The sequence below is a fragment of the Micromesistius poutassou genome (assembly GCF_964030765.1).
Source record: "Micromesistius poutassou genome assembly, chromosome: 7".
In the NCBI taxonomy this organism is placed as follows: Eukaryota; Metazoa; Chordata; class Actinopteri; order Gadiformes; family Gadidae; genus Micromesistius; species Micromesistius poutassou.
This window is the reverse complement of record NC_140277.1, coordinates 18,284,623-18,306,311: the sequence shown is the minus strand read 5'-3', so window position 1 is coordinate 18,306,311 and position 21,689 is coordinate 18,284,623. Positions and strand designations below refer to the sequence as shown.

The window sequence follows — 21,689 nt, the reverse complement described above, 5'->3', positions numbered from 1 at the left end:
TTAGAAAGTGAGAAAATAAAGGCAAAGTTACTAATAAAATAAAAAATAGAAGCATTGTAGATTTAAGATTTAGCAGAAAGCTAAAGCAAACATAAAAGTCTTCAGTCTTGTTTTAAAAGCTGTCAGAGTTGGGGCAAGTCTTAAATCCTCAGGGAGTTTATTCCAGCTATTTGTTGCATAGTAACTAAATCCTGCTTCCCCATGTTTCGTGTTGACTCTGGGGATAATTAACCTATTGGTCTCAGAGGATCTTAGTGGCCTGGTGTGTGAGCAAGGTTTGGGGAGAACGACACAACTTGTCACAATGAAACTTGTTTCCACTCAAAAGGTGTTTTTTTTCACTTTGGATGGAAACGTGTCACTAAGCTTGTCAATGGATGCATGATTATATATTTTTAAACCTCACACCGCACCAGTAGCACACAGTAGCAGACGGCTTCCTGCCGTCACAGCAGATGGCTTAAGTTCCACACACTTCCTGTTAAGGCTGAACGATTAATCAAATTCAAATTGAAATCGCGATGTAATAGAACGTGATATGCAAATCGCAAAGGCTGTGATTAAAAAAAACACAAAACTTTTTTTTGGTGGGTGATTTGTTACCGTTACTGACTGGAGATCAGTCAGATTCATATTTATTTTTCTTTTACCATTCAATAGTTAAATAAAGATGTTATATAATCAACTCATCTCAACACATCGGCCTGGCCTAAAGGAAAGAGCAGTTTATATGTTGACTGCTTCCAATGTTGTGTTGGGTCATACTACAGAATGATTTATTGCTTTTTTAGTGAATAACACAGAACATAAGGAACTTAATAAATTTTAAAAAAATCGCATATTAAATCGCAATCACAATATTGGTCAAAATAATCACAATTCGATGATTTCCCCAAATGGTTCAGCCCTACTTCCTGTCCTGTGAACTCTTGGGTTGGGTGGTCTTAGTGGAGGTTCTTTTCTCACAGTGTCTGTCTGGGCGCACCCCTCCACATCTCTCCTCTCTGGGAGTGGACGGACAGTAGAGCATCCTGGATGTTCTGATCTGAACAAGGTTGTGTTTTAATTATCATGATTTTTCAAATCAAATGATAATTTTTTTTTTATATAAAAAAACGATTTCACCAAAAATAAGTCTTTAAAAAGTGGGGGTTGTCTTGTAATCAAGGTGGTCTAATACTCAGGTCTGTACGGTACTTTAGGCTTTTATCCGTGAGGAACTTGGATTAGAGCCGCTGCTCCTCTGCCTAGAAAGGAGTCAGTTGAGGGGGTTCATCTGGTAAGGATGCCCACTGGGCGCCTCCCTAGGGAGGGGTTCCAGGCACCACCAGTGGGGAGGAGACCTCGGGGAGGACCCAGGACTAGGTGGAGGGATTATATCTCAACACTGGCCTGGGAACGCCTCGGGATCCCCGTCAGGACTGGTCAATGTGGCCCCCGGGAAAGGGAAGTCTGGGGCCCCCTGCTGGAGCTGCTGCCCACGCGACCCGACTCCGGATAAGCGGATTGACGACGAGGATGAGAATGAGGAAAGTGAGTGAGCTGGAGGTACAAGGAGCAGGGTCATCTTACTGAAAGACGTCAACTCCAGTAGTGCTCAGGCTGAAGAACAACTAATCCATATTCTGATGACAAGCCGGGGGAGAAACAGTTCTGATGAACTCAGATATGGGTCAGATATCAAGTGGTCTGTTTCATCGTCTGTTTGAAACTCCTACCTCTCCTCTCTGGAGGGGCGTCCATCTTTAAACACAACAGGTATATCCATAGAGCGGTCACTCTTCATGGAGACACAGCTGGGTCCAGGGGAGTCTGCTCTCTCCTGCTGCTCTGGGCTTCAACACAACACAACACACAACACACACACACACACACACACACACACACACACACACACACACACACACACACACACACACACAGATCAGGGGAACATCACTATTAAGAACACTCTGCTTATTAGATGTCCAGAGTAGAGTCTGATATCAAGTGGTCTGTTTCATCGTCTGTTTGAAACTCCTACCTCTCCTCTCTGGAGGGGCGTCCATCTTTAAACACAACAGGTATACCCATAGAGCGGTCACTCTTCATGGAGACACAGCTGGGTCCAGGGGAGTCTGCTCTCTCCTGCTGCTCTGGGCTTCAACACAACACACACACACACACACACACACACACACACACACACACACACACACACACACACACACACACACACACACACTCACACACACAAAGATAAGGGCAGTGTTGTGCCTGAACGCGTTCAATGAACGAAAGTTCATGAACTAATTCATATTTTGGGTGAACGTGAACTGAACGTTCTGTATTACTGCCGGATAAACGTTACTGTGAACTTGTTCGTTCTGGTGTCTGTGAACGGAACGTTCTCTTAGTTTAACTTTGTTTAGTAGGGTGCCAGATTTCAATAGAGAATTCCAGGCGAAAACCCGGCTGAAACACACCATAAATAGGCCTTTCTATATGTCGCGGGAAAAAACACCCAATCTGGCAACACCATGCCACCAGGCAGTGACGCTGCCGCAGCACCGCATCCGCATGCGTCATCAAAACAAAAATGGAAGCGACAGCAGCGTGTAGCAGCAAGGAGGCTCCGTATGAGCACTTGAAACAGTTTTATGACAAGGTCGGTGAGGATGGGAACTATCTGGCATTTCTGTGCAAACTTTGCCTGCCGGCTTTCAAAAAGAAAATCCGCACTTCAGTCACATCCACGGCAAACCTGAAACGGCACATTGAACCGAAGCACACGGCTACCTCAGCCTGGTTCCTACCTCAGTTTGTGTTAGTAGAATGGTCTTGAGAGTTTTACTATTCATGTAACTTGTTTGTTGAACCTGCCTGGTATATTTGACCAGGATTCCAGTATTCCTTTTTAGTATGTACTGAATGGAATTTGAAATGGAAAATTGGTATTGCACCTTAAGGACTACTGTCCTGTTTTTCTTATAATAATTCCTTATTAAAAAATACCATTCAAGCAGCAAGTTTTTCCTCATGTTTCTGAGAATATACTGTAGGGGTGAAAGCTGCAGCTGCTACTAGTGTGGACTGAACAGCAACAAAGCGTTAAAGCGACAATGGGGAAAGGCTGTCCCCTCAATGCTAATGTGAACACTGGTTGCATAAGGATTCAAAATTGGTTAAAACTGATCAAATAATTGCTGTCTGTACTTCTATATTGGCTGTGGCAATAATTTTGAAAAAATAATAGCTTGCAGTAACATATTGAAAAAAGAACTGAACTAGTTCATTTTTTGGAACTGTGAACTTAGTTAAAATTTTTGAATTATGAACTATGAACTGAACTAGTTCATTTAAAAATGTGTGAACTGAACTTTGAACTAGTTAATGTAGAAAGTGAACTTTCCCAACACTGGATAAGGGGAACATCACTATTAAGAACACTCTGCTTATTAGATGTCCAGAGTAGAGTCTGATATCAAGTGGTCTGTTTCATCGTCTGTTTGAAACTCCTACCTCTCCTCTCTGGAGGGGCGTCCATCTTTAAACACAACAGGTATACCCATAGAGCGGTCACTCTTCATGGAGACACAGCTGGGTCCAGGAGTCTGCTCTCTCCTGCTGCTCTGGGCTTCAACACAAAACCCACAGACAGCTTTTACTCTGACTAATGATGGTTTTATGATGTATCACTGCTGAGCTCTGAGATGGACAGGGACACAGACAGGGAGAGATCCTCTTCTTACCTCTTAGCTTTGCTCTGGCGGAATGAATGTTCTCCAGGAAGGTCTTAGAGGTAGGACCCCCCTCCTCTCTCTCCTCATCCATAGTAGACTGGAGACCTGGACACAAACACAACTACATATTGTTCCTCTGGTCATTCAGCGTTTGGTTATTCTCTGCTTTTATAGAACCTGCTTATCAGTGGCGGACGCAGACTGTTTGAAGGGCAGGGGCGAAAAAATAAAAAGGGCGCATTCTGCACAACATGGGGCCCCACCAGCGCGCAAAAAGCTATGAGGCATCATGTATGATGAAATAGTCCTCGCCCTCATTAAAATTAGCACTACGTTATTATGAGGAGATCCAGATCAAAGTAATTAATGACATGGTACTGACAATTAAAATGATAACCACACCTCTATGATAAAACCACACAGGGAACTATAAAACCTTTACAATGTTTATTCCACACACACCTTCATTAAGTAAAACACAGAGGGAACTACTAACATTTGTTCCACAACCACACACCCAGGCGTGATAATGTCCATGACAAAGCTATGATTTGGGAGCTTAGCAGTCGGAGCTTAGTAGTGGAAACGCGCCACTAGAGGGTGATGGGCAAAAATAACCTAACGGACACATTACATTACGAATATAGTCAACTCTGGGTCCAAACTTAACAAACACAACACACCACACATTCAAGAGGGTCAAGATGACCCTCGAGCCCTCCTATCAGTCTGCGGAGAACACTCTGCCACAGCTAGATGGCGAGGACACATATCACACAGAAAGACAACACAACCCGGAGGCTCAGGGACAAGAGAACCCTCGATAACCCACACAAAGTCTAACACACACACACCTGGCTAGGAAAGATACTATAAGTTTCACATGCACCGGATCACGGGGGCTCTTCTGAAGCAGAACTTCCACGGAGGCGAAGCTCCGGACGACCTCAGCGCTGTTAGGGGACGTAGAATATTCAATCTCTCACGCTTTATGAATCAGTATTACCTTTGCCACTTTACTCAATAAATCCGAGGCCCTCGTGCTGACAGACTTTATTACCTCTCCGTCTCATTTTATCTGGTCAAGTAACTAGACAGACTGTTTTTCCCAACAAGGGCACTCAATATGTTTTTCCATGTGTAAAGGGCAGCCAATAAGGCCCTTCCTCTCGTTGTCACCCCTGTAGAGGGCACTTTAGCAACACTTCAACCATGGAGGCACCGGACGGGCAGAAGGGCACTAGCAGGGCCCTCATTAAGGCACGTTGCTCTAGAGGGCACTTCATCATCACTTATTGTATGAAGGGGTACCCTAGAGGGCACCCAATCATTTTTTTGCACGTGTAAAGGGCAGCCAATAAGGCCCTTCCTCTTGTTTTCGTCACTATTGAGGGCACTTTAGCACGCTTTTTCAACCATTGAGGCACGAGGGGGGGTGGTCGGTCCAAATCCCTACTTTCTTGACTTTCCCAAAATATGTCTGTTGTACCACCCTGTGTTCATACATTTTCTAAATCAGACGGGGATAAGCTATTATAGAGCATTTTTGATGTATTCCTGTGTAATTGTTTTTTGTCCAAGGATGCAATTCTCTTTTTCTGTCAGCAGAGGTCGCAAGGGGACATTCTGAAGTGAATGAGATTGATATCTATAGGTAGATATAGATAGATATATAGACACACAGACAGCTAGACAGACACACAGACAGCTAGACAGACAGACAGACACACAGACAGATAGATGATAGATGGCCTACACATCCATCCAAATTGTCTTTTGTCTGCATCTATACTGTAATAAACTCATTTGAAACCCAAGTCATTTGGTTGAGAAACACTGGCATGTCTTGTCTTGTCTGGCTTGTCCTGGAAGCACAGCCTGTCGGCCTAAATGGCAAAAACTCAGGTGTCAACTGGGAGTACAGAACTACAATGGACTACATATTCATTCTCTCTCTCTCTCTCTCTCTCTCTCTGTTTTTTTTGTTATATTTTTTTACTGACTTACTGAATGTCAATGCACATTGTACTGTATGCTGCAGTATAACCTACAAAATAAACTTGAACTTGTGCAATTTTCAAAAGATAGATGGCCTACACATCCATCCAAATTGTCTTTTGTCTGCATCTATACTGTAATAAACTCATTTGAACCCCAAGTCATTTGGTTGAGAAACACTGGCATTTCATAAAAATAGGATACATTTCGCCTCTCATTCAAATGACTTAGGCCTCTTGTGGAGCTTGTAGGTAAAAATGGCTTTACTGACTTCCTCATGACGTTTAGACCACACCCCCATCCCCAGATCTGGCCCTCTTCCTCACGCACAATGACAATACTGACAATGAGATTAATAATACAATTGAAATGATCATTATAATATTAATAATAATAATATAAACATATATAATAATGACTCAATAATAATAATAATTGTAACAGATATCATAATAACAATACAATTGAAACAAAATACTTATAAATGTATTATAATAATTATTCGTAAGTCGTAATAGTATTAATTAAACATAATATTCAAATCCTTATTTGATGAATAGTTTGAATAAAGCTGAATACAGTTTTCATGCAAGTAAATGTCGACATACAAACCAATTAATTAACAATGTGACGTGTCAAGTAGACCAAAGTTTACAAAGCAGTAACATTACATTACATTATGTTTTCATAAATATAACCTATGAATTATGATTTGACGGAGCGTGGTGACTACAGTACCTCGTCTTCTCCCTGCTGTGATGAAGAGCTCAGCACCAAACCGTCCAAGACAACAACAAGGAAAGGAGGATGTTGTGAACCAACCAGTTGGACCAGTTCCCCTCCCAGTTTAAACTCCTGTCAGACTAACCTCTTATTGGCTGCTGTTCCCTGACTTCACTCAGTGATGAAGAATAACCACTTTATTAAAATATGAACGATGGACAGAGCTGTGATGTCTAGAAGCTCAGAGAAATACAAAGAGACACTTGATGGTTCAAACAGCAGGTAGAGACACTCTGATGCATCGCCTCACACGTCCTCCTCAGTTACAGAAAATAAATACCAGGACTTCATGAACACTTTACCATACATTAATGAAACATTCATTAACATTAGTGAATTAACTAACATTTAACTAATGGTATAGTAACTATTAATTCACATTAGTAAATGCAGTAATAACCATTATTATAGCATGGGGAACTAAATACACATTGCTCACATGTGTATTTAGTTCACATGGACACTGTTAGTAAACATGAACACCATAATTAAATGATTACTATTCATTAACTGTTAATGCTCATGACTGCATTAACTAAAGTTAATTAATGGTTAATTAATGCACCCTTATTGTAAAGTGTTCCCATGAATTCCATGAAGAGAGAGATGTAGATAATGTAGAGAATAGAAACACGTGACCTAGAGAAGGCCTCTCCTGTGCTCCAGGTGATCAGTACAATCTCACAAAGATCAAATCCTCACCACACGTCTTCTTCCTCATACCAAACCTGTGGCGGCCGCGCCTCCATTCATACCATCACTCTGTTGATCTCAAACACAGCGAGACGGTGGCTGACCTTCACCTTAATGTGTTTTCATTGGAAAAGCATTTTAAACACAGAAGGTTAAAACAGTACAGGTTCATAACAATTTAGATCTCAGCTTCTTCACTGTTTCTGCTCAATTTTAAGAGTAAGAAAGGAAAAAACTGGACATAAAAGAAGAGAAATGTAATAAATAAATAAATAATGATGTTAAATTATCATAATTATTATTACAATAACTGAATGTATTCAATAATGTGATAAAGGGTCCATAAGGGTGGCAGGTCCATGTTGTCTGATTCCTATGTGCTGGTCTGTATCTTAAGGCTGGAGTCGGTTTCTCCCTGATGAAGATGTGTCTCATGGTGTCAGTCGGTCGTTAGGGCGGTTCCAGCAGCAGCTATTTCCTGGTGAGGCCTTCTTCTGACTGGCAGCCAAACTCATTGACATAACACATACCTCCTCTCGTTAGGAACGGTTTAGTTAGCATCAAGAGGTGTCAGTAACACGCCCTCTTGTGATGTCACAGTCTCCTCCCTCCTACTAGACGTTTTGTAGGTGTTGAGAGACGGTGACATCACCAGAGGGCGTGTCATTGGAGGACGTACATCCTCTTTTCAACGCTACCTCACTGTCACTTTAATGCACTGCAGAATGTATGCCAATGTGTGTGTGGGGGTGTGGGAGGGTAGAGGGGGTTTCTGTGTATCGCTGGACGTTGTATTGTTTTGTATTGTTTTATGTTCTTTTTACAACTATTTATTTTATAAAGCACCAAGAGGACTGCCATCCAATTTCATTGTATCCTGTGCAATGACAATAAAGAATTATATTATTCAATCATTATTAGGTGGCTACATAAAAACTACAACCTAAGATGGTTGGAAGGACAAGAAGGATCCGGAATGACGGCGTTGTGTTTTTAAGAGTGAAACTACAACATCCAGGATGTGTTGGTATAAAGAAGAGACACAATTCAACAAGGAACAGTGACACACAAATATATAAACATCACATCCACAGGGTTGCCAACTTTTGGTTTTTGGCCGGAGTGAGACTCTGCTACTGGTCCAACTCTTTAACCAGTAGGCCACGGACGCATTAACTGTTTTAGAGACGGTGTTTTGGGGCTTTGTTCTTGGCCCCACAATAAATTAATTTGTGAATCTGTGCGTGATGTAGTGACATCAACTGCCCCCCATTAGGATTAATATAACGCGTTGATGATTTCCCAATCTAAAGAACTAGAGGTTTGATGTCTATATCTCGCATTTTATCATTCCATTATCAGGCTTTACAAGGAGAAAGGCCGTACGTTGACCGTTGTGTGTTTGTCTCCCCCTAGCGGTCACTGTTGGAACGCAGCCCCCAAAAACACATCCGTCTCTAAAACAGTGAATGCGTGCATTTGTCTCCTGGTTTCTCCCGTTGTCCCGTGTTATCCACCCCGTTGTCTCATAGTAATATGTCATGTGTCACCGGTTGTGTTTGTCCGCAGACTTGTGTGGTTGTCTACGACGAGGGAAGGACGACCCAGAGACACAGGACCTGCTCTCACTCTGGTCCTCTTTATTCTGGTACAACATGACGACGCACACGTTGTGTCAACAGTGTGCGACTGAAATCATGAGTGTTCATGAGACCCCCAGCTTAGATAGATTTATCTTCTTCTTTATTTTTGACTGATAGAAAAATACATTCCTACGTACATTCTCCATCAAACATGTGATGGTATAGTGGTGAATTACAGGTCATTTCCAACATGTTTAACGAGGCCTACCTGGTACACAACGATGACACACACAGCGTGTCTGTTTTCTTTGCGGGAATCATTTCTACGTTTCAGATGCAGGAGTGAGGCTGAAGACAGCGAGGCCGACTCAGAGCAGGGTTCCCGCTGTGGGTCCAGCGCTCTGCACAGAGGCTGCTGAGCGCTGACAGAGGGCTGACGTCTGAACACCGAGCTGGAGTCTGGGATGGGACCCCATGAGGGACGGGGACACAAGGGTTCAGCCCCCTGGCCGCGCACAGACCCCCTGTTGAGGGGGAGCCCGGAGGAGGACCAGGACTAGGACCAGACCAGGACCAGACCAGGAGGAGGACCAGACCAGGAGGAGGACCAGACCAGGAGGAGGACCAGGAGGAGGACCGGACCAGGAGGAGGACCAGACCAGGAGGAGGACCGGACCAGTAGGAGGACCAGACCAGGAGGAGGACCAGGAGGAGGACCAGACCAGGAGGAGGACCAGACCAGGAGGAGGACCAGGAGGAGGACCAGACCAGGACCAGACCAGGAGGAGGACCGGACCAGGAGGAGGACCAGACCAGGAGGAGGACCAGGAGGAGGACCAGACCAGGAGGAGGACCAGACCAGGAGGAGGACTAGACCAGGAGGAGGACCAGACCAGGAGGAGGACCAGGAGGAGGACCAGACCAGGAGGAGGACCGGACCAGGAGGAGGACTAGACCAGGAGGAGGACCAGGAGGAGGACCAGACCAGGAGGAGGACCAGACCAGGAGGAGGACTAGACCAGGAGGACCAGACCAGGAGGAGGACCAGACCAGGAGGAGGACTAGACCAGGAGGAGGACCAGACCAGGAGGAGGACCAGACCAGGAGGAGGGCTAGACCAGGAGGAGGACCAGACCAGGAGGAGGACCAGACCAGGAGGAGGACTAGACCAGGAGGAGGACCAGACCAGGAGGAGGACTAGACCAGGAGGAGGACCAGACCAGGAGGAGGACCAGACCTCCAGGACCTCCAGACCTCCTCCGCCGAGCTGGTGTAGGGCCAGCCACTGCCAGCTCCGGGGGAGTTCCTCCCAGAGGCCGCGTCCCCCTGGTCGGCCGACTCTCATCAGGCGGGGTCCCGGGGCGTCGCTGGGGCCTTGGTCCCCATCCCGACATCTCGCCACTGCGCTCCCCGGTCCTACGTGCCCAAGGACCTGCTGTGGGCCAGACACGTCTTCATCCGCCGCCACAGCCATGGGACTCCCTCACAGCCCCCATACGGTGGACCCTCCCGCGTCCTGGAGGCGGAGCTAAGAGCTTTGTGGTGGACCTGGGGGGGGAACCAGAGCGGGTCACAGTGGACCGTCTCAAGCTCATCTGGACGTTGACAGACAGACAAGACAAGTAACGTATGGTGGCCGTTATCAGGCGGCCCAAACGGTTTAGCAGGAGGGGGTCAAGGGCTCCGCCCCCGGCCCCCCGCCCCCCCGGCCCCTATTCATACAATTAGAATAAATTAGAAACACTACCATCTAGTGGCCATACTCGGTTATAGCACCAACTTTATTTTATTTCTGTTTAAAAAACTACATACAAACATCATTCATTTAAACATGATTATTGGTTTTTGTAGCTTGAACAATAAATTACTTAAATTACTTAAAAAACACATTTAATACACTATCTATCCAGATTCATAACCCCAGTACATTTAATACACTATCTATCCAGATTCATAACCCCAGTACATTTAATACACTATCTATCCAGATTCATAACCCCAGTACATTTAATACACTATCTATCCAGATTCATAACCTCAGTACATTTAATACACTATCTATCCAGATTCATAACCTCAGTACATTTAATACACTATCTATCCCGATCCATGACTCTGCTTGTTTCAGTCAAGTTAAGGACTGTTTAAATCATCGTCATAAATCAAATCAACATCAACATAATATAAAGCAACTTGACTGTGTTTGTACAAGAATAATAAAGTGTTTGATACAAATATACTACAGAATTTACCAATAGAGCGATCACTAAAGATAGAAATGTAATAATTACTGATAACTGAGGGATTTATTGAGCATCACTGAAAACACACCTTTTTAAAATAGCTTTCATCATCAAACTCTCCTCTTCTGAACAATTAATCTTTCTAACTGTAGAGGAAGCTCAATGCATAATATTTTTAATAACTGTAGAGGAAGCCAAAGATATGATATGAAAAACAACAGAACGTGTGTGTGTGTGTGTGTGTGTGTGTGTGTGTGTGTGTGTGTGTGTGTGTGTGTGTGTCAATACAACTGACTCAGAGAGACTGAGATACCATGAGTCATAAACCCAAACCCAGGGAGGAGGTCCTCCTGGGTGAAGGAGGTCCTGAAGGTGTGGATGTGTGTCAGTGTGTCTGAGGACCCTCCTCCACCTGGGGACACTCTGTAGAAGGACAGAGTGCCAGCAGGCCGGTCCAGATACACTCCTACTCTGGTAGAGCCAGCGGGGGGGAGACGGATGGAGGTTGGTATATTGTTGTGCCGGGCAGAGTAACGGTCATCATAACAATGAAGACACCAGGACTTGTTGTTACATCCAATCCTGCTGTCATCACCCTCTCCTCTCCTTGTGATTCCTCTGTATGTCACTCCTATTACAACACCTCCTTCCCACTCTACCTCCCAGTAACAGCGACCAGTCAGAGCCTCTCTTCCCAACACCTGGAGAAAGGGGTCAAATCTCTCTGGGTGATCAGGATACGGCTGGTCCTCTTTAACCCGCGTCACCTTTCTGTTGTCCTCAGACAGATAGAGTTGTCTGTGGGCTGTGTTTGGGTCCAGTGTGAGTTCACAGGCATCTGAGGGGAGAACAAGACACCGTTACCAGGGCCGGTTCTACACTGAATTGTGCCCTAGGAGAGACTCAACGACGCAACGACCCCGCAGACGCTTCCACGCAGTCCTGAACCTTTCTGGTCTTGCGTCGGGTTTTAGTGAGTGGACCAATCACATCCCTTGCAGCTGGGTCGCCTCGACGGAAGGTTACAATTTTTGGGAGGCGCACGTCAGGCCCTCGCGGTGGACGCAAGGAGGGTCCGCATGGACGTAAGGGGTCCATCACCCCCTTGCGTTGCGTGAACGTGGGACCATAACCAGCCCTTAACAGTCCTCCGCTCTCTGTTCCCTACAGGCTGCTTGTTCCCGCCGCCGTCCTGATTGTGGGCGGGGCATCGGATATTGTCGTTATTATTATATCCTACCTTATCTCCTAAACAATGTAAGACCTTCCTTGTGTTTCGCTGAATGAAAAACACTCGGGCGTCCTGTCTGGGCCTTAGATCTACTAAAGCACTGGTCCTGTCTGGGCCTTAGATCTACTAAAGCACTGGTCCTGTCTGGGCCTTAGATCTACTAAAGCACTGGTCCTGTCTGGGCCTTAGATCTACTAAAGCACTGGTCCTGTCTGGGCCTTAGATCTACTAAAGCACTGGTCCTGTCTGGGCCTTAGATCTACTAAAGCACTGGTCCTGTCTGGGCCTTAGATCTACTAAAGCACTGGTCCTGTCTGGGCCTTAGATCTACTAAATGGGATGGGGGGGGGGGGGGGGGGGGGGCGGGGTCCTCGCTGGGCGGCCCTCACACGTAGCATCGGAGCTACAAATCATATCGGGTTAAAAATCATTTTGGCGGGTGTTCATAAAAACTTACTTTACGCCAGTTTGGCCAGTGATGCATGAGGCAATCTCAGAGCCACTCTACACGGCATTTCAGAATGTTTGTAAACAATAGCCGTAAGGACACTTCAGAATGTTAGTAAACAATAGCCGTAAGGACACTTCAGAATGTTAGTAAACAATAGCCGTAAGGACACTTCAGAATGTTAGTAAACAATAGCCGTCAGGACACTTCAGAATGTTAGTAAACAATAGCCGTAAGGACACTTCAGAATGTTAGTAAACAATAGCCGTAAGGACACTTCAGAATGTTAGTAAACAATAGCCGTAAGGACACTTCAGAATGTTAGTAAACAATAGCCGTAAGGACACTTCAGAATGTTAGTAAACAATAGCCGTAAGGACATTTCCGGGTGGCAGAACGCGAGCGGCTGCCACTGACCTGAAGCCATCCAGCCGGCTACTGTGAACATAGTTACATAGATAAAACCATTGTTGATCTGAAGTTGAAACGATGACGTAGACAATATTGATATAATATAATATAAGTTATATTTATATATATTAATGAGACGTCCTGTAGCCCTCGCAAGAAGAAAACCATTCATTCAAGCCATTGACTCTGTTTTCTGGATCGCTCTGCCCTGGTCAAATGACATGGAAGGGTTTGTTTACTAGTGGTGCCATCGGAGAACGCTTCGGCTTTTGCCACCCGGAAGAACGAATTGTGACGTCATGGTGAATTGTCGTACTGTTCTCGCTCCCTGGGCAGTACTGACTACATTTCCCATGAGCACTGTCGTGATGCTACGTGATGTTGTGTGGGGCGCGCCCCACTGGTGGGGAATAGAGACGTGCAGGTGGGGCGCGACAAACGGGAGGAAGTGTCACTGAAAACTCCATGTTTCTTATGGTAGGAGCGAAAGCTTGACAGTAGGGCTGGGCGATATGGGCCAAAAGTCATATCTCCTATTTTCAAGCAGAATGTCGATATAAGATATACATCAATATTTGTTCATGCAATAAAATAGGTGCCGTCGCCGCGCTCCAACTGGTCGTTCTATATCGGGGGCGCCGCGTCGCTGTGCTCGTTAACCTGCCTTGCCGATTGCAACTCAATCCTAAATTTGGGTGTAGGCCAGGGTAGCTAAACATTTTAAAATGAGTCAGTCAAAAACAGTCGGAGCAAGATGTTGCAAATGCATGTTTCGCGCTGAAGGGGATTTAAAAAAGTGAGGCGAGTGGTGGAAGAGCGGGGCCGGGGCAGAGTGTGTGTGAGCCAGAGGCAGAGCGGAGTGGAGAGAGATGAGCAGAGCAGAGTCCTGCATGCCTCTTATTTGCAAACCCGCACCCGTCCTTACCCGCAAAACTTAAAACCACATCCGACCCGTGTTCCGACAGTAGCACAAATTACATTCCGCACCCGACCAGACCCGCTATAAATTGATACCAACACCCGACCCGCACCAAAAGGAAAATCAGACACATAAGATGGAACGCCGGGGAATTACACTAGTGGTGTTTGGCGTGGTGCTTTAGATTGCCGTGCAAAAAAGCACATCATCCACTGTGGACGGTTTTAGTTGACTCCTCCGCTCCTGAATAGGCATCAGATCCAGCACCGGAGAAGTCTCGCTCTTTTTTCTTTCAGCTGCACTTTTATTTTCTCTATTGTTGAACTTGATGCAAGTTATAACACAGCTGCACTTTTATTTTCTCTATTGTTGAACTTGATGTTATTTGATGTTATTTCGTTAGAATTTAGATACAACATGATGTAACTTGATGTTACTTCAATAAATTTGGAAATTAGCATTGTGTTGGGGCGATGGGGGCAGGTGGGGCTTGAAAATCCCCCCTTGTCCAAAGTGGGGGATGACCGAAAAAGTTTGAGAACCACCGCGTTAAACTAAACGCGGCGGTGGTTGGTTGGACAGACGTCTGGGGGCGAGAAGGGGAAGGAGGCAGGGGATGACATTGAGAATATCAACAACAAATATCAACAAAAAATTAGGCTAGTGGAAATTCTGATTGGCTGGTAACTTTAGAAAGTTACCAGCCCAATTGGCTGGTAATCAAAAAAGTTAATTTAGAACCCTGCACACGGGGGTCAAACTCGCACACGTTTCAGCCCTCGTACGGCTGGCCGCTCACGGTTAATATTTCTTAATGCTGCGTAACATTCACTAGGAAGCAAATATCAAACGAGAACGAAATATAGATTATTGTAGAATATAATTATTATACATCAACAGTTTGATGAAGGTGATGTCCACCATCATCTTCATTCCCAGGATGATTTGACTGAACCGACGTCACCTCCTGCTGTGTGGATGGACTTTCCATCTCTATAGTTAGTGTGTGTTGAGATGAATCAAACTAAACAGACACTTACATCTCTGTGGAGCTGGTTTCATCCTCCACTCTCCACCGTGCTCCACACTGGGGAGACAAAGAGAGAGCAGCATGTTGTCTTTAGACAGGGAAACATTATTCACATGTTAACAAAGAGAGAGCAGCATGTTGTCTTTAGACAGTGAAACATTATCCACATGTTAACAAAGAGAGCGCAGCATGTTGTCTTTAGACAGGGAAACATTATTCACATGTTAACAAAGAGAGAGCAGCATGTTGTCTTTAGACAGGGAAACATTATTCACATGTTAACAAAGAGAGAGCAGCATGTTGTCTTTAGACAGGGAAACATTATTCACATGTTAACAAAGAGAGAGCAGCATGTTGTCTTTAGACAGGGAAACATTATTCACATGTTAACAAAGAGAGAGCAGCATGTTGTCTTTAGACAGTGAAACATTATTCACATGTTAACAAAGAGAGAGCAGCATGTTGTCTTTAGACAGGGAAACATTATTCACATGTTAACAAAGAGAGAGCAGCATGTTGTCTTTAGACAGGGAAACATTATTCACATGTTAACAAAGAGAGAGCAGCATGTTGTCTTTAGACAGGGAAACATTATTCACATGTTAACAAAGAGAGAGCAGCATGTTGTCTTTAGACAGGGAAACATTATTCACATGTTAACAAAGAGAGAGCAGCATGTTGTCTTTAAACAGGGAAACATTATTCACATGTTAACAAAGAGAGCAGCATTTTGTCTTTATAACAGACATATTAACATTTCTAACTTCTGAAACAATAATCATAGCTGCTTCTAAATGAAAGCACATTATCTAATAATATACCGGTAACATGGTCCACTGATCCACTGATTGTAGGAGACATTGTCCTTGAGTGGTGAGCTGTCCTCTCCATACCTGAGAGTGTCCAGTCTCCAGTGTGGGTCCTCCAGTCCAGCAGAGAGCAGCGCAGCTCCTGAGTCTCCTGGGTGATTGTAGCTCAGGTCCAGCTCTCTCAGATGGGAGGGGTTGGAGCGCAGAGCTGAGGCCAGAGAAAAACAGCCTTCCTGTGTGACCAGGCAGCCAGACAACCTACACACACACACACACACACACACACACACACACACACACACACACACACACACACACACACACACACACACACACACACACACACGTTCAACACATGCTGAACCATTGTGTAAAAATGTCTTGATAACAGGGAACAGACCAGTGTAAATGTATTGGCGAGAGTGAACACCTATTCAGTCTATGGTCAGAACGTCCAAAATAATTTCCCAAAAATCCAAAAATGTAACGAAGAACTTTAACTTCAACAATCATTTACACACTGAATAACTGAATAATATAACATAAGTCTCATTATATCAACAAAAATGGCGACTTGAAATCGATCAAATGTCTTCTGATATGGAACATTGTGGCGTAACTGTTTGCACATTATGTAAAACTGACATTATAATTATTAATACATTTCATACAACAATTAGTTTAATTGTTTTTGCACATTGACTAAAACTGACCTGAGAGTTTGCAGTGTACAGTGTGGACTCCTCAGTCCAGCAGAGAGCAGCTTCACTCCTGAATCCTGCAGATCATTGGTACTCAGGTCCAGCTCTCTCAGACTAGAGGAGTTGGAGCTGAGAACTGAGGCCAGAGCTTCACAGCATCTCTCTGACAGATGGCAGCCAGTCAGCCTTTAAACAAAACAAAAACAGACAGGAACACGTAACTCTTCAGAAATTATATGACTATTAACATGAAGTAGGTTGAATACATGTCAGTTCAGCTTTCATTTAAAGGTGACATATTATACCACCAGGTGTGAGTGTGATTACCCTTTTTTTTTTTTTAAACGGCTCTCACAAAATCACACTCACACCTGGTGGTATAATATGTCACCTTTAAACAAAGTAAATATCTTTGTATCATATAATTATGTCTCTGTATACTTGTATAAGTGAGTATATTTGTTACGCCTGGACCAACAGACATGTATTGTAGATGTTTATATTATTCTGGTATTATTGTGTTGCATGTGTTGTAATACAAGGTCTTAGAACATATACAGAAATGTTTTGTATATTATTGTAACCTTTAACTTGTGTTGTGTATTGTAGTACATGTTATTAATGAACCTACAGAGATGGTTTGTATATTATTACAACTTATATTCTAGTGTTATATATTTTGTAAAACATGTTATAAGTTAAACTACAGAGATGTTTTGTATGTTGATATAACTTTTATATTGTAGTACTGTGTGTATTGTGTTGTCTATTGTAATACAGGTTATTGGTGAACCTACAGAGATGTTTTGGAGGCTTTGACCACTGGCAGCAGCCTCAGAAGACCCTCCTCTGAAGCAGAGTATTTCATCAGGTCAAACACATCCAGCTCCTCTTCTGATGACAGTAAGATGAAGACCACAGCTGACCACTGAGCAGGAGAGAGAGATTCTCCAGAGAGACTTCCTGATGTCAGGTACTGTTGGATCTCCTCCAGTAGAGAACGGTCGTTAAGCTCATTTAGGCAGTGGAACAGATTGATGCTTCTCTCTGGAGAGAGATCTCCCTTTATCCTCTTCTTGATGTAAGACACTGTATTCTGATTGGTCTGTGAGCTAATTCCTGTCTCTCTCAGCAGACCTCGTAGGAGACTCTGATTGGTCTTCAGAGAGAGGCCCAGGAGGAAGCGGAGGAATAAGTCCAGGTGTCCGTTCTCACTCTGTAAGGCCTTGTCCACAGCACTCTGGTAGAGGAGATCAGATTTCTTTCTAATAAGAGTAGACCACCTGGATGGTTGATCTTCTGAGAGCAGATTGACACCAGTGTCGATGAAGGACAGCAAGACATAAAGGGCAGCCAGAAACTCCTGGATGCTCAGATGGACAAAGCAAAACACCCTGTCCTGGTACAGCCCACACTCCTCTTTAAAGATCTGGGTGAACACTCCTGTGTACTCTGAGGCTGCTCTGATATCGATGCCACACTCTGACAGGTCTGCCTCATAGAAGATCAGGTTTCCTTTCTCCAGCTGGTTAAAAGCCAGTTTTCCCAGAGAAACAATGATCTTCCTGCACTCTGAACTACAGTGTGAATCTGTATCAGCTCTCCCATGATACTTCATGTCCCCCTGTATGTACTGAACCCTCAGGAAGTGGATGTACATTTGAGTCACAGTCTTGGGCATAACTTCCTTTCCCCGGGTTAATTTGAATAAGTCCTCCAGAACTCTAGCCGTGATCCAACAGAAGACTGGGATGTGACACATGATGTAGAGGCTTCGTGAGTTCTTGACGTGGAAGATGATTTTGCTGGCCAGCTTCTCGTCTCTGAATCTCTTCCTGAAGTACACCTCCTTCTGTGGGTCAGTGAACCCTCTCACCTCTGTCACCATGTCAACACACTCAGCAGGGATCTGATTGGCTGCCGCAGGGCGTGTGGTTATCCAGATGCGAGCAGAGGGAAGCAGGTCGCCCCTGATGAGGTTTGTCAGCAGCATGTCCACCGAGGTGGACTCTGTGACATCAGTACAGATCGGGTTGTTCTGGAAGTCCAGAGGAAGTCGACACTCATCCAGACCATCCAAGATGAAGACAACTTGGAACCGGTCGTATCTGCAGATTCCTGTTTTTTTGGTCTCAATAAAGAAGTGATGAAGAAGTTCCACCACGCTAAACTTTTTTTCTCTCAGTAAATTCAGCTCTCTGAAAGTGAGGGGAAATATGAAGTGTATGTCGTGGTTGGTTTTGCCTTCAGCCCAGTCCAGAGTGAACTTGTGTGTTAAGATGGTTTTACCAATGCCGGCCACTCCAGTTGTCATTATTGTCCTGATTGGTTGATCCTTTCCTGGTAAGGGTTTAAAGATGTCTTCACATCTGATTGGTGTTTCCTCTCTGGCTGGTTTCCTGGAAGCTGTTTCAATCAGTCTGACCTCATGTTCCTTGTTGACCTCTCCACTGCCTCCCTCTGTGATGTAGAGCTCTGTGTAGATCTCATTCAGAGGTCTTGACTCTCCTGCTTTAGCGATTCCCTCAAACACACACTGGGTCTTCTCCTTCAGATGAGACTTGATCTTATGTTGGCACTCAGCAGCAACACTTTCTACATTAGAAAACAAAATAATTGATGTATCAAATTAGTACTCCGGCTTTTTTACTCTTAGTGCCCTGTTTAAAAATAATGATCATAAATCTAAATCTGTTTTCAAAATAAGAGTATCTTACTCCTCAGTGTGTCAGCCAGCTCCTCCAGCTTCAACTGCTTCATGCAGAGCAGTGTGATGTCTTCCACTCCCTCTCTGGCGCGCCTCCTCTGCTCCTCTTCCTCACCATCCATCTCCTCCTCCCCCTCCTCCCTCTGGCTCTCTGAGCATTGTGGGTAATCTGGGAAGAGAACCCTCCAGAGCTTCTCCACCTCCTTGTCTAGAAAAGCGTGTGCGTTCTCCTTGATCCGCTGGAACAGAACAAACATCAATGAGAACTTTACTGTGTTTTAATGCTTTAATGTAACTAACTGAGGACATCAGAAGCGTCTGTCCTGGATTCACGTCCTGCTGGTCTGAAGAGGGAAGCCTGGAGACTGTTAGCTCCAGGAGAGATGTTGTTCACATGTCATTCATGACTGAACTCAGTGTTGTACATTTACACACCTTCAACTCTGTGTGTTGCTGCTGTACAGACGGACCACTGGGAACCTTTGACCTCCTCTGGTGTCTGTGGAGCACGCACACACACACACACACACACACACACACACACACACACACACACACACACAAATAACAGTTATCTTGGTTGAGATGAGATTACTGATTATTGTGGAGATGTTTGGATCAAATACACAAATGCACAGGCTATAAAATAATTTGTTAAAAAACATTTCTCCTAACTCGTTCCTTTATTTATATATATGAAATAGTATCATTCAATAACTAATCATTTTCTTACATAGAATTTCATAGGCGATACACGTGGAATACTAATTTAGAATGACCGTATTGACCTGATTATAGGATGAGTTTTTTTCCCTGGAATTGCGTCTGACAAAGTGTGGTTGTCTTGTGTCCGAGGTCTAGACTTTTAAAAGTCTATCTACATTCTGTCTTCCTGGTGATAAGGCAAGGCAACTTTATTTATATAGCACTTTTCATACACAAGGCAGACTCAAAGTGCTTCATATATAAACATTGTCATACAATAAAATAAAATAATAGATAAGTAAAAAGTAAAATAGATAAAAAATAATGGCAAAGTTTAAAAAACATTTTAGAAAGGCAGAGTTTTAAAAATTGCATTTTAGAAAGTGAGAAAATAAAGGCAAAGTTACTAATAAAATAAAAAATAGAAGCATTGTAGATTTAAGATTTAGCAGAAAGCTAAAGCAAACATAAAAGTCTTCAGTCTTGTTTTAAAAGCTGTCAGAGTTGGGGCAAGTCTTAAATCCTCAGGGAGTTTATTCCAGCTATTTGTTGCATAGTAACTAAATCCTGCTTCCCCATGTTTCGTGTTGACTCTGGGGATAATTAACCTATTGGTCTCAGAGGATCTTAGTGGCCTGGTGTGTGAGCAAGGTTTGGGGAGAACGACACAACTTGTCACAATGAAACTTGTTTCCACTCAAAAGGTGTTTTTTTTCACTTTGGATGGAAACGTGTCACTAAGCTTGTCAATGGTTGCATAATTATATATTTTTAAACCTCACACCGCACCAGTAGCACACAGTAGCAGACGGCTTCCTGCCGTCACTGCAGATGGCTTAAGTTCCACACACTTCCTGTTAAGGCTGAACGATTAATCAAATTCAAATTGAAATCACGATGTAATAGAACGTGATATGCAAATCGCAAAGGCTGTGATTAAAAAAAAAAAAAAACTTTTTTTTGTTGGGTGATTTGTTACCGTTACTGACTGGAGATCAGTCAGATTCATATTTATTTTTCTTTTACCATTCAATAGTTAAATAAAGATGTTATATAATCAACTCATCTCAACACATCGGCCTGGCCTAAAGGAAAGAGCAGTTTATATGTTGACTGCTTCCAATGTTGTGTTGGCCATACTACAGAATGATTTATTGCTTTTTTAGTGAATAACACAGAACATAAGGAACTTAATAAATTTTAAAAAAATCGCATATTAAATCGCAATCACAATATTGGTCAAAATAATCACAATTCGATGATTTCCCCAAATGGTTCAGCCCTACTTCCTGTCCTGTGAACTCTTGGGTTGGGTGGTCTTAGTGGAGGTTCTTTTCTCACAGTGTCTGTCTGGGCGCACCCCTCCACATCTCTCCTCTCTGGGAGTGGACGGACAGAAGAGCATCCTGGATGTTCTGATCTGAACAAGGTTGTGTTTTAATTATCATGATTTTTCAAATCAAATGATTCTTTTTTTTTATTTATAAAAAAACGATTTCACCAAAAATAAGTCTTTAAAAAGTGGGGGTTGTCTTGTAATCAAGGTGGTCTAATACTCAGGTCTGTACGGTACTTTAGGCTTTTATCCGTGAGGAACTTGGATTAGAGCCGCTGCTCCTCTGCCTAGAAAGGAGTCAGTTGAGGTGGTTCATCTGGTAAGGATGCCCACTGGGCGCCTCCCTAGGGAGGGGTTCCAGGCACCACCA

General features: G+C 43.9%; 2 protein-coding genes across 2 annotated transcripts in view; both read right to left on the bottom strand.

The window, feature by feature from the left end:
- The window catches only part of LOC311350625 (uncharacterized protein), a gene marked incomplete at both ends in the record, with an annotated part of 53,991 nt that overhangs the window by 31,136 nt on the left and 1,166 nt on the right, over nucleotides 1–21,689 (bottom strand). The window lies entirely within an intron of this gene.
- LOC311350073 (NLR family CARD domain-containing protein 3-like) lies at nucleotides 11,239–21,388 on the bottom strand (the record flags this gene model as incomplete). The annotated part of the gene is made up of 6 exons (XM_084470111.1): nucleotides 11,239–11,860; nucleotides 15,072–15,118; nucleotides 15,955–16,128; nucleotides 16,584–16,757; nucleotides 17,369–19,166; nucleotides 21,286–21,388. The coding sequence occupies 6 exons, from the start codon at nucleotides 21,386–21,388 to the stop codon at nucleotides 11,304–11,306; spliced, it is 2,853 nt and encodes a 950-aa protein (XP_084326237.1). The 3' UTR covers nucleotides 11,239–11,303.